At 44.8% G+C, this 22,912-nt stretch overlaps 1 protein-coding gene and 1 pseudogene across 4 annotated transcripts in view; one reads left to right on the forward strand and one right to left on the reverse strand.

The window, feature by feature from the left end:
• LOC133760749 (nuclear autoantigen Sp-100-like) overlaps window positions 1-22,912 on the forward strand; it is a 103,839-nt gene that overhangs the window by 37,499 nt on the left and 43,428 nt on the right. For 3 of the 4 annotated variants that reach the window (XM_062193340.1, XM_062193345.1, XM_062193364.1), the window contains 6 exons: window positions 344-493; window positions 11,221-11,367; window positions 12,007-12,081; window positions 18,638-18,691; window positions 20,435-20,530; window positions 22,150-22,203. In XM_062193340.1, the coding sequence (XP_062049324.1) occupies window positions 344-493; window positions 11,221-11,367; window positions 12,007-12,081; window positions 18,638-18,691; window positions 20,435-20,530; window positions 22,150-22,203 (576 nt within the window). The remainder of the gene's footprint in view (window positions 1-343; window positions 494-11,220; window positions 11,368-12,006; window positions 12,082-18,637; window positions 18,692-20,434; window positions 20,531-22,149; window positions 22,204-22,912) is intronic. The other variant, XM_062193355.1, reaches the window with a different exon arrangement.
• On the reverse strand, window positions 20,867-21,351 carry LOC133757124 (small ribosomal subunit protein uS9-like; annotated as a pseudogene).

The raw sequence follows: 22,912 nt of genomic DNA on the forward strand, positions 1-22,912 counted from the left end.
TCACTTCCTGCTGGGTTCCCAACAGGAGAGACCTTAGCAAGAGATGGACAAGTGAGAGGAAGGGAGACACCTACCTCCCCAGCATTGCCACATCTCCCCCCAGCTCCTCCTCCCACCATGCAGGCCGTGGGTCCAGCTCCTTGTAACCCAGAGGGTCAGAGCCCTGGGGCCGCCCTCAGCCTCCTCTTGACTGTCTAGGTCGCCACGTTCTTCCACTGGGACCTCTCAGGTGCATTAAGTTCTCCCTGCTGTAAGAGCTTCCAGGAATTTGTATTTATTCCCTACTGGGCTCTGACTGATGCAGGAGACACATGCAATATCTAAGCATCAAAATGTGGTTTAGGCACAACTTCGCCTGGAAATGGACACTCAGAGATGCCCCGTGATACAGAACAGACACAGAAAAAGAGAACAGACACACCCAGGGCCCCAGATGATGCCCCAGGAAGCCAACAAGCAAGCGAACCGAGTGCCCAAGAGGCTGAGCCTGCAGGTAAGGCAGACTGACTACGTCTGCTGAGAGCGGAGGGTCCCTGGCTGGTGGCGAAGGAGTGGACGAATGTCTTTGAAAGGGAAAAATCGCAGAGAGGCAGGCCTGGAGGCTGAGTACTGAGAGAGGCCTGGAGGAAGGAAGTTAGAAGGAGACCCTGAGGGACACAGGCGGGGGAGAGGCAGAGCCTTCTAGGGGGAGGGAGAGGGCAGCGAGATTGGCTGCAAACCCAGGGAAACAGCTTCACAGGCGGGGACAGCACTGTGTGCGAACAGCAGAAGGAGGGAAAGAAAGTCTGAGATCCAGCCGCGTGGAGACTGGAGACGCAAGGCTCTGCGGGGTCTCAGCCCTGCTGCTCTGCTCTTCAGAGCGCTGTGAGTGACTGGTGCAGCGAAGGACGACAATGCAAGGACTGAGACGCCCAGTCCCTTGCCTTGTGGTGAACCAAGTAATTGTGGTTTTTAAGATTTATTTTATGTATTTGAAAGACAGAGTTACAGAGAGAGACAGACAGACAGAAAGAGAGAGAGAGAGAGAGAGAGAGAGAGAGAGAGAGAGGTCTTCCATCTGCTGGTTCACTCCTCGGATGGTGCAATGGCTGGAGATGCACCCATCCAAAGCCAGGAGCCAAGAGCTTCTTCCAGGTCTCCCATGCAGGTGCAGGGGCCCAAGCACTTGGCCCATCTTCTCCCAGGCCATAGCAGAGAGCTGCATTGAGAGTGGAGCAGCCGGGACTTGAACTGGCACCTGTATGGGATGCTGGCACTGTGGGTGGCAACTTTACCCACTGCACCACAGTGTTCAGCCTCAAACAAAGCAATTATTACTTGCCTGACCAATTTCCATTGTTTTGGTCAGGTGTTCTATATCTTTTTGGTTCTTAGGTGTTTTTTGTAAAATACATTATTTTAAATTTACAAATAAAAGATTCTCTATACTTGTATTTATATCCTATGTGATATTTTGAAATATGTATACATTGTAATACGGTTGAATTGAGCTAATTGAAAATATGTATCAGCTCATATACTTTTCATTTTTTGTGGTGAGAACAATTAAAATCTGTTCTCTTAGCAATTTTCAAGAATACAGTATGTTGTTAACTCTCAGTACACGTGAGACCGCGTGATATTTCCCTTTCTGTGCCTGCCTTACTTCACTTAATACACTGTCCCCTGGCTTCATCGGGTGATTTCAGATTACAGGGTTGAACATCTCCATCGTGGAGTGCCCTGTTTCCTCCAGTCCTTTGCCTGTTGATGGACGCTTGGGAACAGTGAACATGGGAGTGGAGATGCCTGTGTACCATGTTGATTTAAAATCTCACCTGGTAGTGAGATTGCCATACCTTATGGAAGCTATATTTGTAATTTTTGGGGACTCCCCGTACTGTCTGCATAATGACTGAACTAATTTACATCCCAAACAGTGGTGTCCGGGGCTCCCTTTTCAGTACGTCATCACCAACGTTTGTCATCCTTTGTCTTTTTGATGACAGCCACTCCAGCAGGTGTGAAGTGAGGACTCATGGTTTTTCTTTGCGCTTCTCTGATGATTCGGGACGCTGAGCATTCTTCGTACACCTGTTGGTCATTTGTAGATGTTCTTTTGCTCAGATCCTTGGCCAATTTTCAATTAACTTTTATTGTTATTTTACTATTGGGTTGTTTGAGTTGCGTACGTATTTTGGATATTAACCCTTTATCAGATACATGGTTTGCAAATGTTTTCTCCCGTTCTGTAGATGGTCTCTTCACCCTGTCAATCATTTCCTTGGCGGTGTGGTCTTTTTGGTTTGATATGGTCGGTCCCTCTTGCTTATTTTTGCTTCTGTTGATTGTATTTTGGGCATCACGTTAAAAACAAATCATTGCCAAGACCCGTGATATGGAGCTTTGCCCCTACATTTTCTTCTTGGAGTTTCACAGTTTCAGGTCTCCCATCTCAGCCTGTGATCCACTGTTAGCTGATTTTTCAGGTGTGGTTTGAGCTGAGGGTCCAGTGTCACGTGGATATCTATGCGGCCCAACGCCATTGTTGACAAGACTTTCGTCCCCATTGCTTGTTCCTGGCACCTTGGTTTTTGGTTGAAAAGCAGTTGATGATGCATGGGTCTGTTTCTAGGCTCTCTATTCTGTTCCATCTGCTATGTCTCTGGGTTTATGCCAGTGCCATACTGTTTTGATTATTACAGTTTTGTGTTATATTTTTGAAGTCAGATAGTATAATGCCCTCAGCTTTGTTCTTTTTGTGCACAATTGCCTTAGCCATGCAGTCTGTTGTGTTTTCTTAAGAATTTTAGTATTGTTTTTCCTATTTCTGTAAACAATGTCATTGGAATTCTGAAGGAGATTGCATTGATTCTGTAGAGCATTTGGGGCGGTATAGACATTTTAATAATGTTAATCATTCAAATTCATGAACATGGGATATCTTGCCATTTCTTTTTGCCACTTTTGATTTTTTTTTTTTTTTTGACAGGCAGAGTGGACAGTGAGAGAGAGAGACAGAGAGAAAGGTCTTCCTTTTGCCATTGGTTCACCCTCCAATGGCTGCCACGGCTGGCGCACTGTGGCCGGCGCACCACGCTGATCCAAAGCCAGGAGCCAGGTGCTTATCCTGGTCTCCCATGGGGTGCAGGGCCCAAGCACTTGAGCCATCCTCCACTGCACTCCCTGGCCACAGCAGAGAGCTGGACTGGAATAGGGGCAACTGGGACAGAATCTGGTGCCCCGACCGGGACTAGAACCTGGTGTGCTGGCACTGCAAGGCGAAGGATTAGCCTGTTGAGCCACGGCGCTGGCCTTTTGATTTCTTTTACCGATGTTTTATAATTTTCAGTGTGCACAGCTTTCACTCGAAATTCATTCCTATGCGTTTTATTCTTTTTGGTGACTTTGTAAATGGATTTTTTTTTTATTTCTTTTCCTGACAGTTCCCGGGTGTATTGAAATACAATTGAGTTTTGTCTGTTGATCAAAATCCTGCAAGTTTGCTGAACTCACTTATTACCTTGAATACTCTTTTGGTGGTGTCTCTATGGTTTTCTGTATGTGAGATGATGGTGTCTGCAAGTTGGGATAGTTAGACTCCTTTCTTTCCGATTTGGATGCCTGTGTGTCTTCCTCTGATCCAAGTGCTGCGGCTAGAACTCCCAGGACCGTATATTGAAATGATGGAAGTGGAACCGTTCTCTTGTTCCTGATCTTAGAGTAGAAGCTTCCAGCTTCTCTGTTGAGGGTTGTTGGCCGTGAGCTTGCTACATATTCCCTTTATTGTGCAATGCACCTTCCTTCTAAACCCAATTCCAGGGAGTTTTTGTCAGGAAAGGATATGGAATTTTGCTGAATGCTTTTTCTTGCATCCATGTGGGTTTTTACAGTGATCATGTGGGTTTTTTCCTTTATTAATGTGTATTAATGTATCTATTAATGTGGTATGTTACATAGATTCCATATGTTGAATGTTTTTAAAAATATTTTTATGTTTATTTGACAGGTATTTATTTGACAGGTAGAGTTTGACAGAGAGCGAGAAAAGAGAAAGGTCTTCCATCTGCTGGCTCACTCCCCAACTGGCCGCAACGGCCGGAGCTGAGCTGATCCGAAGCCAGGAGCCAGGAGCTTCTTCCAGGTCACCCACATGGGTGCAGGGGCCCATGCTCTTGGGCCATTTTCCACTGCTTTCCCAGGCCCCCAGCAGGGAGATGGATGGGAAGTGGAGGAGCAGCCAGGACACAAACCGATGCCATATGGGTTGCAGTTGCTGGCCCCTTTTTGTAGGTTTTCTGGTCTCTCCTGCATTTATTGCTGCTCTGTCCTTTATTATGACCTCCTCTGCTAGCTTTGTCTTTATTTGTCTTTTTATGGTTCCTGGGAGCATAAGGCTAGATTGACATCTCTTCTTTTTTTATACAGATATTTATTGCTAGAAAGTTCCTCTTAGTGTTACTTTTGCTGCATTCCATAGCTTTGGGATGTTGTATTTCCATTTTCACTTGTTTCAAGATTTAAAAATGTTTTTCTTTTAATTTCTTCAGTGAGACATTGGTTGTTCCAGAGTGCATTTTTAGAATACTTATTTACTTATTTATTTAAAAAGCCAAGAGACATTGTTGGATTTAAAGAGACAGCAGAAAGCACAGAGTCATTCCCGTTCCTACACCAAGCACCAGGTGCGCCCTTACCCGCACGGTCCTGTGACCCCTCGGGTTACGGTCAGTCTCTCCACATCCTCTCTGTGGCTCAGGCAGCATCCAAGACCTGCTGATTCCGGAATGCATCCCTCCAGCCCAGACTTGCTTTCTGGGCTGATTGCTCAGAGCGGCTGAAGACTTTTATTCAAATATTTGAACAGCATCTCTGTTTGGGCAGCAATCAGTTATCTGTTGCATGTAATGTAAAAAAACCACACCAAAACTTGGAGGCTTCAAACAGTCATCATTTTCTTTGCCATTTTTGTCCACTCCTGTTTTTTAAAATATTTATTTGAAAGGCAGAGTTACAGAAAGTCAGAGGCAGAGAGAGAGAGAGAGAGAGAGAGAGAGGTCTTCTGTCTGCTGGTTCACTCTCCAAATGGGCTGCAATGGCTGGAGCTGGGCCAATCTGAAATCAGGAGCCAGGGACTTGGTCCAGGTCTCTCATGCAGGTGCAGGGGCCCAAGCACTTGAGCTGTCTCCCACTGCCTTCCTGGACCATAGCAGAGAGCTGGATGGGAAGTGGAGCAGCTGTCCATCCCTGTTAAAACACCTCCAGCCTGTCCACATCTCTGCATCCCTAGCCCAGTCACCCTCGCCCAGAGCCCCAGCACTCTCACTTCCCTGGAGGACGAGGCTCCTGTCTGGTGTCTCTCTGGCCTCTTCCCTGCAGTGTCGCTCTCCTCAACCTCCCGCACTTCCATGAATGAGCCTGTCCAGCAACCAGCCCAGTATGTATGGTTTCCCTCCTGTGGCCTCCAGCAGCAGGTCGCTGTGGCTGTGCTGTGCATTGATGGGTGCCCACCTCATAGTCTACTCCCCGTCTCTTGCTGCTCACTCCTTCATGCCAAAATTCCTTTAGTCATCTGAATTTGCCAAGCTCCCTCTCTTACATCCCAGTCTTAACATAATGCTTTTGGAAAATAGTTCAGTGTCATCTTCCCAAATTAAAAATATACATACCGCCGGCGCCGTGGCTCACTAGGCTAATCCTCCACCTTGCAGCGCCGGCACACCGGGTTCTAGTCCCGGTCGGGGCACCGGATTCTGCCCCGGTTGCCCCTATTCCAGGCCAGCTCTCTGCTGTGGCCTGGGAGTGCAGTGGAGGATGGCCCAAGTGCTTGGGCCCTGCACCCACATGGGAGACCAGGAGAAGCACCTGGCTCCTACCTTCGGATCAGCGTGGTGCACTGGCCACAGCGCGCTGGCCGCGGCGGCCATTGGAGGGTGAACCAATGGCAAAGGAAGACCTTTCTCTCTGTCTCTCTCTCTCACTGTCCACTCTGCCTGTCAAAAAAAAAAAAAAAAGAATATACATACCCTAGAATTCAGCAATTACATTCCTCAGCAGAAACCAGTAGAAATGCACATCACGTTCATCACACAGAAAACACATGGAAAAGAATGTTATTAACAGTGTTGTTCCTAAAAAACAAACACAGGGGCTGGCACTGTGGCATAGTGGGTAAAGCCACTGCCTGCAGTGCCGGCATCCCATATGGGCACCATTGCTAGTCTCAGCTGCTCCACTTCCAATCCAGCTCTCTGCTATGACCTGGGAAGGCAGTAGAAGATGGCCCAAGTCCTTGGGCCCCTGCACCTGCGTGGAGGACCCAGAGGAAACTCCTGGTTCCTGGCCCAGCTCTGGCTGTTGCGGCCATCTGGGTCATGAACCAGAGGATGGAAGGTATTTTTCTCTCTGCCTCTGCCTCTCTGTAACTCTGCCATTCAGATAAATAAATAATATTTAAAAAAAAAAAACACATGAAACGGTTTGCTAAGTATTCATGTGATATTGCTATTGTCAGCAAGCGATCTAGGACTTGCTCCCTCATTTCTCTATTCTAAGCCCAACTTGTTCTTTCATTTCTCTATTCTCTTCAAGGTAGGAAACTAATTCTATTATGAAGGAATCTGTAGGATGCACAATTTAATCTTTAGACCTTATAAAAGAGATGGCTAACATTTTTCTGCAATAGCATAGCCAAAATAAGAACTCAAATAATAATCTCATAGCTAGATTCACTTCGCCATCAGCGAAGTATACAGTAAGTAGAAAAAACCTCCCTTTCAGACCAAAGGGAAAGAAAGTTTTAAAGTGAGAATATAATTTTCCTCATGGGCATTGTCTACCTTAGAAAAACTACTACAGAACATGCCTGTGACTATAGACTTGTAGTTCAGGCCACCGAAGATTAGAGATGGGATACGGGCACTCCCTTGACTTGCATCCTCTGGTCTGCTTTAACACAAACCAGGAGGAAAAGAAAGCTCGGCATCAGAAGCAATGGGTGGCAGGCCTATTAATGGCTGATCTGTACAGTGATCTGCCCTCAAGGAGACCCAACAGGCCAGTCCACTGCAGTGGCTTTCAATGTGGTAAGCCTGGGCTTCAGCAGAAGTCAGCTTGTGAAGAGCCCTGGCAGCTCTGCCAAGAGTTGGATCACTGGAAATGGACCTGCCCTGGAGTCGAAGGATGCCCAGGTCAGAGCCACAGATCTTATTGGCTCTAAGCTGAAAAGCCCTTCACTCAGCCCAACTTCCAAAGTGACCACTGCAGCTGAGGGGATGGTCAAGTAGGGTCAGCAACATTGCAGGCAGAACTGTAAATTTCTTGTTAGAGATGCCCCCTGCCTTTACCTGGCCAGCTCTCCTCCCAGGCCAGCCAAGTAATGAAAGTCAACAGAGTGCCTTCCCCTAGGAGGTTCACACCTCCCTTAGGATATACCCCATGTGAAGAGATAGATAGGTCTGGACCTCTGAATTTACAAGGCCTAAAGCCCACCAGATTATTATCAAGCCCCTTCTATCAGGTTCTATTTGCCTCTCAATAAGAAAACTTAATTGTAGCTTAGACAGCACCTTTCTTAGCTCCTCTAATAATGACTCTGTCCTTTGTTCTAGGCCCTGTCTAGTGCACTTGGGCCTCATTCCTTTGTAATCATAACCTCTACTCTACCACCAATGGCTCTACTCCCAACCTGTGTGTACTGATGGTCCTCTTCCCCACTTAATGCTGTATAATTGTTCAAACTTGGTAAATGCCACTCTTAGGATCATTGGTTACTATCCTCACTCTCTCTTTTATGACCTTGTCTAAATATGATCAGAGTCGGCAAACTTGGAAGGCTTCCATAGCCTTGGCAACTCATGACGACAGCCTAGGATGGTTACTGGCGCCATAAACTAGAGTGTCAATTTGTTGGGTCAACAACAGGAGCCACTGTGCACTTGCTCCTCATGTGGGATCTCTGTCCTTAATGTGCTGTACATTGTGATTTAATGCTATAACTAGTACTCAAACAGTATGTTTCACTTTGTGTTTCTATGTGGGTGCAAACTGTTGAAATCTTTATACTAAATTGATCTTCTGTATATAAAGAGAATTGAAAATGAATCTTGATGCAAATGGAAGGGGAGAGGGAGCGGGAGGGGGGAGGGTTGCGGGTGGGAGGGAAGTTATTGGGGGGGGGGGGGAAGCCATTGTAATCCATAAGCTGTACACTGGAAATTTATATTCATTAAATAAAAGTTAAAAAAAATTAAAAAAAAATTAAAACAGAAAAAAAAAAACACAAATGGGTAAACAGCATGGTACTGGTACAGAAACAGATGGATAAACCAATGGAACAGAATAGAAACACCAGAAATCAACCCAAACATCTACAGCCAACTTATATTTGGTCAAGGATATAAAACCAATTCCTGGAGCAAGGACAGTCTATTCAATAAATGGTGCCAGGAAAGACTGGATTTCCAAGTGCAAAAGCATAAAGCAAGACCCCTACCTTGTACCTTACACAAAAATCCACTCAACATGGATTAAAGACCTAGATCTATGACCCGACACCATCAAATTATTAGAGAACATTGGAGAAACCCTGCAAGATATTGGCACCGGCAAAGACTTCCTGGAAAAGACCCTGGAGGCACAGGCATCAAAGCCAAAATTAACATTTGGGATTGCATCAAATTGAGAAGTTTCTATACTGCAAAAGAAACAGCCAGGACAGTGAAGAGGCAACTGACAGAATGGGAAAAAATATTTGCAAACTATGTTACAAATAAAGGATTAATAACCAGAATCTACAAAGAGATCAAGAAACTCCACCACAACAAAACAAACAACCCACTTAAGAGATGGGCCAAGGACATCAATAGACATTTTTCAAAAGAGGAAATCCAAATGGCCAACAGACACATGAAAAAAATGTTCAAGATCACTAGCAATCAGGGAAATGCAAATCAAAACCACAATGAGGTTTCACCTCACCCCGGTTAGAATGGCTCACATTCAGAAATCTACCAACAACAGATGCTGGCGAGGATGTGGGGGAAAAGGGCCACTAACCCACTGTTGGTGGGAATGCAAACTGGTAAAGCCACTGTGGAAGTCTGTCTGGAGATTCCTCAGAAACCTGAATATAACCCTACCATTCAACCCAGCCATCCCACTCCTTGGAATTTACCCAAAGGAAATTAAATTGGGAAACAAAAAAGTGGTCTGCACCTTAATGTTTATTGCAGCTCAATTCACAGTAGCTAAGACCTGGAATCAACCTAAATGCCCATCAACAGTAGACTGGATAAAGAAATTATGGGACATGTACTCTATAGAATACTATACAGCAGTCAAAAACAATGAAATCTGGTCATTTGCAACAAAATGGAGGAATCTGGGAGACATTATTCTGAGTGAAATAAGTCAGTCCCAAAGGGACAAATATCATATGTTCTCCCTGATCAGTGACAACTAACAGAGCACCAAAAAGGAAACCTGTTAAAGTGAAATGAACGCTATGAGAAATGGTGACTTTTTACTATTGGCTGAATTCTGTAATTAATACACAGTTATTCTTAAGTGTTGAAACTTAACTGAAAAATGATCCCTGTTAAACATAAGAGTGAGAATAAGAGAGGGAAGAGATGAACAATTTGGGACATGCTCAAGCTGACTTGCCCGAAACAGTAGAGTTAGAAACATACCAGGGAATTCCAATTCAATCCCATCAAGGTGGCATGTACCAATGCCATCTCACTAGTCCAAGTGATCAATTTCTGTTCACAATTGATCATAATGATAGGACTAAGAGTCAAAGGGATCACATAAACAAGACTAGTGTATGCAAATACTAACTGATAGAATAAAAAAGGGAGAGAACGATCCAACATGGAAAGCGGGATACACAGCAGACTCATAGAATGGCAGATGTCCTAAACAGCACTCTGGCCTCAGAATCAGCCCTTAAGGCATTCGGATCCGGCTGAAAAGCCCATGAGAGTATTTCAGGCATGGAAAGCCAAGACACTCTGGAAAAAAAATAAAATGACCTGAATGAAAGATCTCCGCGAGTGAGATCCCAGTGGAAAGAAAAGGTCATCAAAGAAGGAGGCACCTTTCTCTGAAGGGAGGAGAGAACTTGCACTTTGACTACGACCTTGTCTAAATATGATCAGAGTCGGTGAACTCAAAAGGCTTCCATAGCCTTGGCAACTCATGACAAGAGCCTAGGGTGATTACTGATGCCATAAACAAGAGTGTCAATTTGTTAAGTCAACAACAGGAGTCACTGTGCACTTACTCCTCATGCAGGATCTCTGTCCTTAATGTGCTGTACATTGTAATTTAATGCTATAACTAGTACTCAAACAGTATTTTTCACTTTGTGTTTCTATGTGGGTGCAAATTGTTGAAATCTTTACTTAATATATACTAAACTGATCTTCTGTATATAAAGAGAATTGAAAATGAATCTTGATGTGAATGGAAGGGGAGAGGGAGCAGGAAAGGGGAGGGTTGTGGGTGGGAGGGAAGTTATGGGGGGGGGAAGCCATTGTAATCCATAAGCTGTACTTTGGAAATTTATATTCATTAAATAAAAGTTTTTTAAAAAGCACAAATGGGTAAATATTTTATATTGATGTGTATAATGGAATAGTATATAGCAGTGAAAATACTATACAAAATGAATTTAAATAGATCTCACACACATATTGAATAATATATATGTGTATGAGTTGGATTCTCTTGGGACTAAGTATTCTCTTGGGACTATATATCTAAATATTAAGAGAGCATGATTCCTTTTATATAAATTGCATTAAAAGGAAAAATTAATCTCGGTGTTGGAAGTCAAGAGGGGGGGTGACTTTGAGCAAGGTGGTGGGAACAGTTAGTGGGAGAAGTCAGCAGGTGGCTTCTAGTGTTGATGATCTGTGTCGTGACCAAAGCAATGTGCTTGCTGTGTGACCATTTAAAAACCTCTGTTATTTTGTGTGCTATATTGCAAGTGTAATTTTATGAAAAGAGAGGGAAAATTACCTATTGAATGTGAGAATAAAAAGAACAAGGGAAAAAGAATACAGAGTCAAGTGTGACACAAAGGAAGGGGCAGAGGGGAAGAAGAAGAAGAGGGGCGAGGAAGAGGGGAAACTTCATCCCCAGAGGTGAAATTTCAGGAAGAGAAAATTACTGGGGTGGTGAAAGGGGCCCCCGGAGTGACAGATGAAAGTCCCTCTTTGTTGTCCGGCCCAGGTTCAAAGCCATGCAGCCAAGGGATCCAAGTTAACTCCTGTTCTGTGCTTCTGGTGGATATTAAGAAGGAAAAGCCATTTTTTAATTCAAAAGTTGAGGAACGAGCCCAAGCAAGGACAAACTGCAAGCAGTCATCTGACATCATAGGTGAGCGGGGCGGGGGGGGGGGGGCAGCTGGGCTGTGGCTGCAAGGGGAGGGGCCGTCACCTGTCTGGGCTGAAGGGAGCCTCCAGTTTAACAGAAGGAAGTCCTTAGGAATGGAGAACTGCAGAGTACAGAAATGGAGGCCCTGAGTACTGACTTCACAGAGACCGTCTCTAAATGACAAGAGAAAGCGAGGGGCTAGGAGCCAAAGTAACAGGAAAAACTATCAGGGAGCAAACATATTCACAGATTAAGATGGAGAAGGAAGCAGCATCAAGACAAAGAGGTGTAGGGGGCACCATCGCCAGAACAGAATCAAAAACAGGGAAATGGCAGAACCAAGAGGAAAGTTAGAAGTGAAATGAGGAAGTGAAGGAGAAGTGTGAGATGGGGAAAGATATAGAGGGTGGAGGTGAGAATGTTGGGGGGATGGGCAAAGCTGCCCCCTCTGCACCCTCTGTTTGAGCAGTTTTTGCCCTAGGATCTGGAACCACCTGAGAACCCCACACATTCCAGGAATAAACCGGGGCCCTGAGTTCACCCGGCTTCCCAGTCTTCCCAGGGCTCTGCTGATGGGATTTCCTGCCACACGGGCTCCATGGCCACCTCCTGAGACTTAAGTGGTTTTGTTCCTTTACGCAGTCATCAGCAGCGAGGACTCTGAAGATCCCAGTGATGGAGAGGAGCCCCCAAAAGCCTCCACCTCAGCACTGAGAGGTGAGTCTCGTAAGAGCAAAGCTGGGGGTGGGAATTGGAATTAAGAGCTACATTTCTTTATGCGTTTTTTCTGAGTCCATTCTGTGTGATGATTCCAGTTTATCCTAGGATCCTGTTACATGCATCTATTATACTTGATCCATTTTGGAAATGGGAGGAATACAAGTCATGATAAAACAAAAAAAATCATGATAAACTTATTTTTGAGAGTTGGACCATCCCTTCCATGTATATAGAAATAGGCTAGCTGCATGGAACTCTCTCTAGGATAGACCACATGCTAGGCCATAAAGTAAGTCTCAGCAAATTCAAAAAAATAAAAATCATACCATGCATCATCTCTGACTACAATGGAATGAATATGGAAATCAACACGCAGGAAACTCTAGAACATATACAAACACATGGAGACTGAACAACATGTTCAAATGAACGGTGGGTCATTGACAAAATCAAGAGAAATCAAAACATTTCTGGAAACAAATGAAGATGGCAATGCAATACATCAAAACTTTTGGGATACAGCAAAAGCAGTGTTAAGAGGAAAGTTTAAGTAATCAGTACTTACATCAAGAAATTGGAAAGGTACCAAATAAATGAGCTATCAATGCATCTCAGGACCTAGAAAAACAACAGCAAACCAAACCCAAAACTAGTAGAAGAAAAGAAATAATTAAAATTAGAGAAGAAATCAACAAAAATTGAAACAAAGACAAATCAGTGAAACAAAGAGCTGGTTTTTTGAAAAAATAAAATTGACACACCATTGGCCCAACTAACCAAAAAAAAAAAAGAGGGAGAAGACCCAAATCAATAAAATTAAAGATGAAAAAGGAAATGTAACAACAGACACCACAGAAATAAAAAGAATCATCAAAAAATACTACAAAGAACTGTTTGTCAACAAATCAGGAAACCCAGAAGAAATGGATAGATTCCTGAACACATACAAGCTACCTAAATTGAGCCATAAAGACATAGAAAACCTAAATAGTTCAATAATCAAGACAGAAACTGAATCAGTTATAAAGATCTTCCCAACAAGAAAAGCCCAGATGGCTTCACTGCTGAATTCTACGAGACATTTAAAGAACTAACTCCAATTCTTCTCAAACTATTCAAACAGTAGAAAGAGAGGGATCCTCCCAAATTCCTGCTATGAAGCCAACATCACCTTAATTCCTAACCCTGAAAAAGATATAACAGAGAAAGAAAACTACAGAACAATTTCCCTGATGAACACAGACGCAAAAATCCTCAACAAAATACTAGCCAATAGAATCTAACAACACATCAGAAAGATCATTCACCTGGACCAAGTGGGACTTATCCCTGGTATGCAGATATGCTTCAACATTTGCAAATCAACCATTGTGAAACATCACATTAACAAACTGAAGAACAAAAACATATGATTATCTCAATAGATTCAGAGAAAACATTTGATAAAATACAACACCCTTTCATGATGAAAACTATAAGCAAATAGGGTATATAAGGAACATTCCTTAACACAATCAAGGCAATTTATGACAAATCCACGGCCAGCATCCTAGTGAATGGGGAAAAGTTGGAAGCATTCCCACTGAGATCCAGAATCAAAAAAAGATCCCCACTCTCACCATTGCCATTCAATACAGTCCTGGAAGTTTTAGCCAGAACCATTAGGCAAGAAAAAGAAATCAAAGGGATACAAACTGGGAAGGAGGAAATAAAACTATCCCTATTTGCAGATGACATGATTCTATGCATAGGGGAGCCAAAAGACTCCACTAAGAAAGTATTGGACCTCATAGAAGAGTTTAGTAAGGTGGCAGGGTATAAAATCAACACAACAATCAATAGCCTTTGTATACACAGACAATGCCATGGCTGAGAAAGAATTTCTAAGATCAATACCATTCATAATAGCTACAAAAAGAAAATCAAGAGCCAGTGCCGTGGCATAGCAGGGAAAGGTGCCACCTACAGTGCCATCATCCCATATGGGCGCTGTTCAAGTCCTGGCTGCTTCACTTCCGATCCAGCTCTCTGCTTGGCCTGAGAAAGCAATAGAAGGTGGCCCAAGTCCTTGGGTCCCTGCACCTACGTGGGAGACCTGGAGGAAGCTCCTGGCTCCTGGCTTCGGATCACTGCAGCTCCAGCTGTTGCAGCCATCTGGGGAGTGAACCAGCAGATGGAGGACCTCTATCTCTCTCTGCCTCTGCCTCTCTGTAATTCTGCCTTTCAAATAAATAAATAAATAAAAATAAAACACCTTGGAATAAACTCAACCACGGATTCAAAGATCTCTATGATGAGAGTTACAAAACATTAAAGAAAGAAATAGAAGATACAAAAAATGGAAAAATCTTCCATGTTCATGGGTCGGAATTATCAATATCATCAAAATGTCCATACTACCAAATGCAATTTACAGATTCAATGTGGTACTAATCAAAATAACAAAGACATTCTTCTCAGACATAGAAAAAATGATGCTGAAATTCATATGGAAACACAGGAGTCCCGGATAGCTAAAGAAATCTTATAGAACAAAAACAAAGCTAGAGGCATCACAATAGCAGATTTCAAGACATACTACAGGGCAGTTATAATCAAAAAAGCCTCGTACTGGTACAAAAACAGATGGATAGATTAATGGGACAGAATAGAAACACCAGAAATCAATCCAAGCATCTACAACCAACTTACCTTTGACAAAGGAGCTAAAATCAATCCCTGGAGGAAGGACAGTCTCTTCAACAAAACGTGCTGGGAAAACTGGATCTCCACATGCAGAAGTGTGAAGCAAGCTCTCTACTTTACACCTTAGACTAAAGTCCATTCAAAATGGATCAAAGGCCTGAATCTGCTACCTGATACCATCAAATTGTTAAAGAACATTGGGGAAATGCAAATGCCAATGCAAGACATTGGCATAGGCAAAGAATTCCTGGAAAATACACTAGAGGCACAGGCAATCAAAGCCAAAATTGACAGATAGGATCACATCAAATTGAGACGCTTCTGCGCTGCAAAGAAACACTCAGGAAAATGAAGAGGCACCTGACAGAGTGGGAGAAATTATTTGCAAGCGATGCAACTGATAAAGGATTAATAACCAGAATATATAAAGAGATCAAGAAACTCAACAAGACAAACAACCCAGTTAAGAAATGAGCAAAGGACTTAAACAGGCATTTTTCAAAAGAGGAAATCCAAATGGCCAATAGACACATGAAAAAATGCTCAGGATCATTAGCCATCAGGGAAATGCAAATCCAAACCACAGTGAGGTTTCACCTCACTCCAGTTAGAATGGTTCTCATATAGAAACCAACAAACAACAAATGCTGGTGAGGATGTGGGGGAAAAGTTACACTAATCCACTGTTGGTGGGAATGTAAACTGGCACAGCCACTATAGAATACAGTATGGAGATACTCAAAAATCTAAATATAACCTACCGTATGACCAGCCATCCCACTCCTGGGAATTTTCCCAAGGAACATGTTCTAAGTTGTACTTATGAAATGCATGAGTTTGTATTCCTTAAATATAAGGTTTCTGGGGGTACAAAAAGAAATAGGCTAGCAAAGTGATGAGTTTTTCTTTAAAACTAATTTCTCTATAAAGTTTTAAATATGCACAGTGATTTCTGTAGAGAATAGAAGGCTCAATATTCCTTTGTTGGAAGGTCTTATTGTCATCTGAACACAAGCTTTGAATACTGGCAAAAGAGAACTCATCTAATGTTAGCAGCTATACAGACCTGAGATTAAGTACTCTGGGACCTGAAGTCTTTGACAGTTCTTCCACGAGCCATAGCATATATAGTGATTTGTCAAAAAACTTTTGTAAATAATATTTCTTTGTTCTCTTTGCAACAACTTTAAAGGGTAAGAGGGACACACACTCTCATCTTTATTTCTTAGATGAGAAAAACACAATCATACAAATGTTATGATGTCTTCTCCACAATACCGTGGAGCAAATAAAGGAAAGACAAGACTAGCGTCCTGGATTCTGAGTTGCTTGCCATGTAAAATGAGAGAGAGAAACAGTGATCACCGTATGGTGTTATCTTAGTCCTGGCTACAGCAGGAGGTGGGGTGAGATTTGTGACTCCTTTGTTGCTTTCTAGACCCCGAGGATTTTAGAAACACACTAGGGAAAGACATGAAAATGTTATCTGGTCCTGAGGTTACTAAAGAACATTATAACTTCTAGGATACAACTGCATGCATTTAATGTTTGTGGTCTGCTTGGGAACTGGAAGGTATCAGGAAGGCACTGCTTAACTGGATGGATCCAGTTGGGTCAATACATTGAAAATGCGGCAAAAACGTGCAGCAAAATGGTTGTGGAGTATTCAGTGGCTCCCTAGCTGAGTTTATCCCAACTCCTTGTCTCTGCATAAGAGAAAAGTTTAAAGGAGAGACACGGATAAGTGCAAGAATAGGAGCAGGATTTATTTCAAGAGATATTACACATTCAGAATTCAGAGGTGAGAGTGTGGCAGAAACGTGATCCACCCTGGCTCAGTAGCCCTGTTTATTGGGTACGTGGGTGGTACTCTAATTGCTTATACAGACGAGGTGGAGTTGAGTGTGTGTGTGTGTGTGTGTATGAGAGAGAGACAGAGAGAGAGATGGACAAACTCTGGGAAGGATTCACAGTGTCTCCATGTGGAACCCAGTATACAGATGTTCATTGTGCTGTCTTCTTTGTAATGGAGGGGGCTCAGTGCATCATGGGAAAGCAGGTGTACTGATTTGACCTGGAAGGTGGTGGAGTTTTTGGTTTGTTTTGCTTTGTTGTTTTAGCAGTGCAGGACTAAGGCACAGAGACTGCTGGAAAGCTCTCAGTTTTCAGCTCACTGACTCGCTGCCCGTGGCGTGTCAGAATGATGGTCTGTTCTGCTGCACGTGGTCGTATCTGTCAATGCTGTTAGGTGAAATAATCTAACTACTCCCCATCACCACACCTTACAGTTTATAAAGCATATTAACAGTTTTCCTCTATGTACTGATGATATTGTCAGTAATCACAAGGTTAAAAAGGCATCAAAGAGTGATTTTTTGTTGTTATTTAATTATTAATGGATAAAATGACTTCAGATCAACTATATCCAAGTCCATATTATGGCTTAACCATTGCCTTATATTGTGATTTTTTTTTTTTGTAGTGGGAGGTAAAATAGCAAGGTTTATTAGGGAAGGGAGTGATTTTTTTTGAATATTGCTTTCATAAGTAAAACTTCATTTTGTCATCTCTAAAACCTTAACAAAGAAGTCGGGTAGACAAGTTATCCTGGCATTATGGATGACAAAACTGAAGCTGGTAACTGTTGAGGATCACTGACAAATGTACATAGGAAATAAGAGGGAGAGTGGGGTAGGGCCCTAGAATCATGCCCTTGGGTCTACAGGACTCGATTTGGTGGAAGTGTGGGTGTGGACAGGTGCCTCAGACAATTACATTGACTCACAGGAACAGCAAGTGTAAATGTAGGCAGCAAAGATGGATTAAAGCAAGCGGAGAACACTGCATAAGGAGAGTGGAAGCCGGCCTCTGGGAGGCACTCAGCTTAGAGTCTGAGAACGACGCAGCTCAGAGCCTCCTCCCAGGACCACAAAGCCAAAGCACATTCCATAAGACTGTAGGAGCAGGCCGCCGACAGGGTTGGGCCCTGAGTTTCAGTGGACCGTTCATTTCTAGCCCAGTTTCTAGAGAGGTGAGGGGGAGTCATTGCCAGGGAGGCTCTTGCCAGAAGTCCTGGGTGGAGGGATGCTGCGAACCTGAGCTGCGAGAGATCACTCGGGACTCAGCCGGGGCTGTCTGGCACCATGCCCCATGTATGTCTCAGGTTAGCTTTAGCCGCTCTCTCCCTGGGCTTGGCCTGGGTTTGTCTTTATCTCATCCATGGAAGTAGGCTGTCTTTGAGCTAGCTGCTTGCTAGCTTGCTTTTTTTCCTTGTTTGTTTATTTATTTATTTGAAGGTCAGAGATACAGAGTAGGAGAGACAGAGGCAGAGAGAAAGAGAGATCTTCCATCTGCTGGTTCACTTCCCAAATGGCTGCAACAGCCAGGGCTGAGCTTGACCAAAGCCAGGAGCTAGGAGCTTCATCTGGGTCTCCAATGTGAACACAGGGGCTCAAGGACTTGGGCCATCTTCTGCTTTCCCAGGCCATAGCAGAGAGCTGGGTCAGAAGAGGAGCAGCCAGGACTCGAACCAGTGCCCATATGAGATGCTGGCACTGTACGAGGCAGCTTTACCACTAATGCCACAGCGCCAGCCCCACAGAGCTAGCGGCTTCCTAAACTGGCATTTTTAAGCAGGTAAACAGGAAATGTTCAGTTAAGCAACTAAAAACAGTTTCAGCTTTTGTTTTTGAATTTTTCTGCATTTTTCTTTTTCTTGCTGTTTTCCTTAGAACCTAGCCATCTCCTGCCTCAGAAGAGGAAAAATTCTCATCACAGTTTCATTATGATCACAAGCCCGTTTGCATGTGAACTGTCACAGACTCTGTCTTTTGTATCCAAATAATGATTTTCTGTCTTTTGCTTCCAGAGCCCACGGATTTCGGAAAATCATCTCCAATTAGGAAAAACCTTACGAAAAGAGGTTAGAGAAAAATAAGACTTCTTCACGGGTATCAACAAACAGCTTTCTTTTTTTCTACAGGAGGTTCATTCTATTCTTTACTCTTGCCTTCAAAGTAAAACACAAATTTGTTTTCATTTGGGTGGTTCCTATGTAGCTGATGGATTAGGTGGTAGGCTTGTTATACCTGAAGCGAGTCACAGAGTAGCGCCACACACTGAGAAGTTGGAATGAGTCCTTTATGAGCCGGTGGCCAGTGGCCGGTGGCCGAGAGCAGGCTCACGCCTCAAGATCTCTCCACCCGAGCAGAAGCAAAGGTTGGGCTTTGAAAGCTATAAACCAGTTGTACTGGGAGAGGGACAAATGGGAACAAGGATCAAGGGGTTAACATTTGGCCGTGATCGCTGTCATAAGTTGATTTGCACATGCAGACTGTGCTGTTAAACAGGATGTGGTAAATCAACCCAAATCTCAAAATTTGAGAATTTCTAGAAGTCCCCGGCCTGCTGTCACGGGGGTCAGAAACAGCAGATGCACCTGCAGGCGTCGTGGAGTTCCCTGGAGCTAACCCAGTGTTCCAAGCCCCACACTCGAGGCTCACTGCTATATACCATGTGACCCCAAAGAAGTCAGTGACTCCAATACAATGCAGGTTTCACTGGTTTCTCAAGTAAACAGACCAGGGGTTTTTCAGACGTGGAGAAATGGGCCCCGTCTACAGCAGACTCAGGGAACCAGCAGGTTGAAGGTCTGCCTTCTCCAATCCAGAGGGTTGAAGGTCTGCCTTCTCCAGTCCACGCTTCTCTGGTTGCCCTGAGAGAGAAGCAAAGCTGTAATTCAGTGCAAATATAGGCCCAAACCAACACAGGCATAAAGCGACAGGTCAGAGAAGACAGACGATGAGCAGAAGACGCAAGAGGCTGAGACAAAGCAGAGACGCCCACTGGGAATGGCATCTCAGCTTCCAGCTCAGGTGACGACAGGTATAACGGTCCACTGGCTTAGGTATGAAGACTGAACCTGAGAGGCAGATGGTGGAGGCCTGGGGACCAAGCCCTTCTTGCTGTAGAGTTTCAGAGCTTCCCAGGCATTTCTTAGTTCCCTTTGCTGTAGAAATGGGTTGGAGCTGCTACAGCATCCCTAAACTAGATCCAGCCAGCCACCCAGCAACACCACTGCAATGGAAAGAAGCAGGTGTTTAGCGTGAAGCCCAGAGCAAGCAGCCGGGCAGCCGTGGCTGAATTCCCAGGTTCCCTGCGAGAGTAAAGACGATGAGTCTTAGAGTTAGAAGCTGGGGACCCGCAGGGAGTGAGCAGCTCGTGTGTGGGTCTCTGATTGGTCCCCAGCACTGGTGGGCCTTGCTTTGATTGGTCAGCGACAGGGGACTGGCGTGGCCTTCTGAAGATGTTGGGATGCTAGGTGGGTTCCCGGGCCTGTAGTTGGTTATTGCCTGGTTGTAAACAGGGCTTGATGTTCCGACAAGCATCTCCTCTGGAGTCTAACAGCAGGGCATTAGTTACAGGGACGGAAAGTGAGCCTGCAGGGCTGGCCATGGCTGGAGGCGGGCATGGCGACGCTAACTGCAGGTGCAGGTGTGTGGCTCCGCTACCTCAGTGAGCCGGCCTCTACAGAGGAACCTAGGCTGAGGAGGAGGTAACCTCCCCATCCAAGGCTACCCGGGTGGGGCTCAGTCACACCTTGAATAGAACGCTCTCCTGTCTCGGGTCTTTTGCCCCCAAGGCAAACCTGTGTTCCTTTCTACAGTGAGAATACAGGACCAGGACTCTTCAGGATCCAGTGAGGACGAGCCTCGCCCAGTCAGCTGGATCTTGGGGCAGAGAGACGAGCTGGGGAAGGAAGGTAAGGACTGCCCAGGGTGGCAGGGCCTCGGGAGCCCCAGACCAGAGCTCCACTTTCCTCCAGCGTTGAGGGCTGAGCACAGCCATGGTCTCGTTAAACCTGGGGGCCCGTTCTGGATTTACCCCTTCGGGCCGCAGTGGAAAATACCAAGAAGAAAATTGTTATGAGTTTGGGCTTAACAAGCAGCCTCTTCACTCTATACTGCTGGTCCTGTGACCCCCAGAGAACCGGGTCTCTGTCTGCCTGTAGCCCCTCTTTCTTCTTTCATTTTTGTTTAACTTAAAATCCCACAACCACTGTTTATTATAGAGCTGATCCCTCATTGGGGTGATGGGCTTATCGGTAGGATTTTTGGTAACGAGCATGGGCACCAGGGCCTCCAAACTTTCTGGACGGGGGCAGGGGTGGGGGGGTTAGCTACCAGCAGGGTGCGATCATACTGCCTGAGGATGTCTTTGATCTCCTTCCTGGAAGCCTCATTCACATATTGCTGGTAACAGGCCACCAGGGCTATGAGATGGACTGGCAGATAGCACGAATCCGAGCGTCCGGCCACCACCCTTCACTCAGACATGGATGTCCAGGCCAGCGAACTGTTCCTTGCTGAGAAACAGAGCGGGCTGCACAGCTTGTACTGCAGCGGGCATGGCTTGATCATCTCCAGGGGCCTCCGTTCACCCTGATAAGCCCCCATTGCCCAGTTTGCAGTGCACCGCGTCGGTGGCTGCCTTCTTCCGTCCGAAGACCTGAACAGACTGTAGTGGGCCCTTGGACGGCCTGGCTGTGGCCGTACTACAGAGCCTCACCGTCCTCTGTTTCATAAAAAAGAGAAAGCAGGCTAATGGGCTGTTGCCTGATTTTGTTACAGATCGATGCAACACTCAGGGGGGCCTGGTTGTACTCTCTAATTATTAAAGAAAGAAAAGCTTCAGTTGTTACCATCAAATCCCGTGGCTCAGTTTTGACACGTACCTGCAATGTGACATTGGCCACGTGGTGATGTTGAAATTATCTTGGCAAATAAAATCCTCATTCATCCTCACAACAACGTGAGAGGCAGGCATGATAACAGCTGATCCCCCCTTTCTGCAGGTGAGGGGCCCAGCACATAAACAGGTCAGGATCTTCTACACATCACACCCAGTCAGGAGAAGGGGCAAGACTGACCTCGCTTCCTCTCAAACACCCATAATCCTTTACACAAAAATCCCTGGAGCCAGGTGTATCTTGGAATTATAAAGGGTTATAATTTCAGATAGCGTGGTTTATATTGTGTCTGGCCAGAATCCCATCCTCCAATATTCTGTATCCGCATGTCTTCAGCAAGCTGTGTGAATTTTCACACCAAGTGTGGAGAGATCGAACCTGGAGTCCTGGCAGCTCACCTCCAGACTCTCAGCTAACTTAGTTAACTAACTGCAGACCTAGGCAAACAGCCTGATTTTCAAACCGTCTTTGATTTTGTAACTCAAGTTAAAGGGGTGAGGCTCTCTGCTCCACTTGGTAGTGGTCGTGTTCCTTAGATGGGAGGGAGAGAAATGATTGCCGTCGAATCATTGTGGTCTGAATCCTGCCTTCGGTGTAAGCAGTAGTAAGATTTATAAACTTTCACTTTCCAGCTCCTGTGACTATTGGAACCACATCTACTTGGTGGAATCACAACAGGAAAAGAGGTAAGAGCAATTAAAATTCTTGATGTAACAAATATCTTCCTTTTTAAAATATTTATTTATTTTATTTGAAAGGCTGAGTTACGGAGAGGCAGAGGGAGAGGGAGAGAGAGGTCTTCCATCCACTGGTTCACTCCCCAAATGGTCGAATGGTCAGATCTGGGCCAATCTGAAGCCAGGAGCTTGAAACCAGGTCCCAAATGTGGGCTCAGGGGCCCAAGCATGTGGGTCATCTCCCACTGCTTTCCCAGGCCATAGCAGGAAGCTAGATTGGAAGTACAGCAGCAGGGACTCGAACAGCCACCCATATGGGACGCCAGCACTGCAGGCGGCGGCTTTACCCACTACACCACAGCACCGGCCCCTCAAATACCTTTCTTTGTTACTAAAACTTCATTCCATTCTTTGTTATATTCTTTAAAGTAAATGAATTTGTTGGCATTTTAGATGATTCTAGATTATGTATTTTGAATTAGGTAAGTTGGGCTAATCGGTGTTGCATGCGGGCCTCAAATATTCAGAGGCACAAGTGCAGTATGAGGTTATTCCTGGCTCACGTGATTAAGATAAAGCAGTTCCTAGAAAGAGGGCCCTGCACTCCACACAGTCGCAGAGGCCTGGCTGGTGGAAGCTCTGACTTCTTTAAAATTTCGCTGCCATAGTCTCTGGGGTAGAAACAGGTAGAAGCAGGAGAGGAATGTGCAAAGAAGCA

The sequence above is a fragment of the Lepus europaeus genome, chromosome 1 (assembly GCF_033115175.1).
Source record: "Lepus europaeus isolate LE1 chromosome 1, mLepTim1.pri, whole genome shotgun sequence".
Classification (NCBI taxonomy): Eukaryota; Metazoa; Chordata; class Mammalia; order Lagomorpha; family Leporidae; genus Lepus; species Lepus europaeus.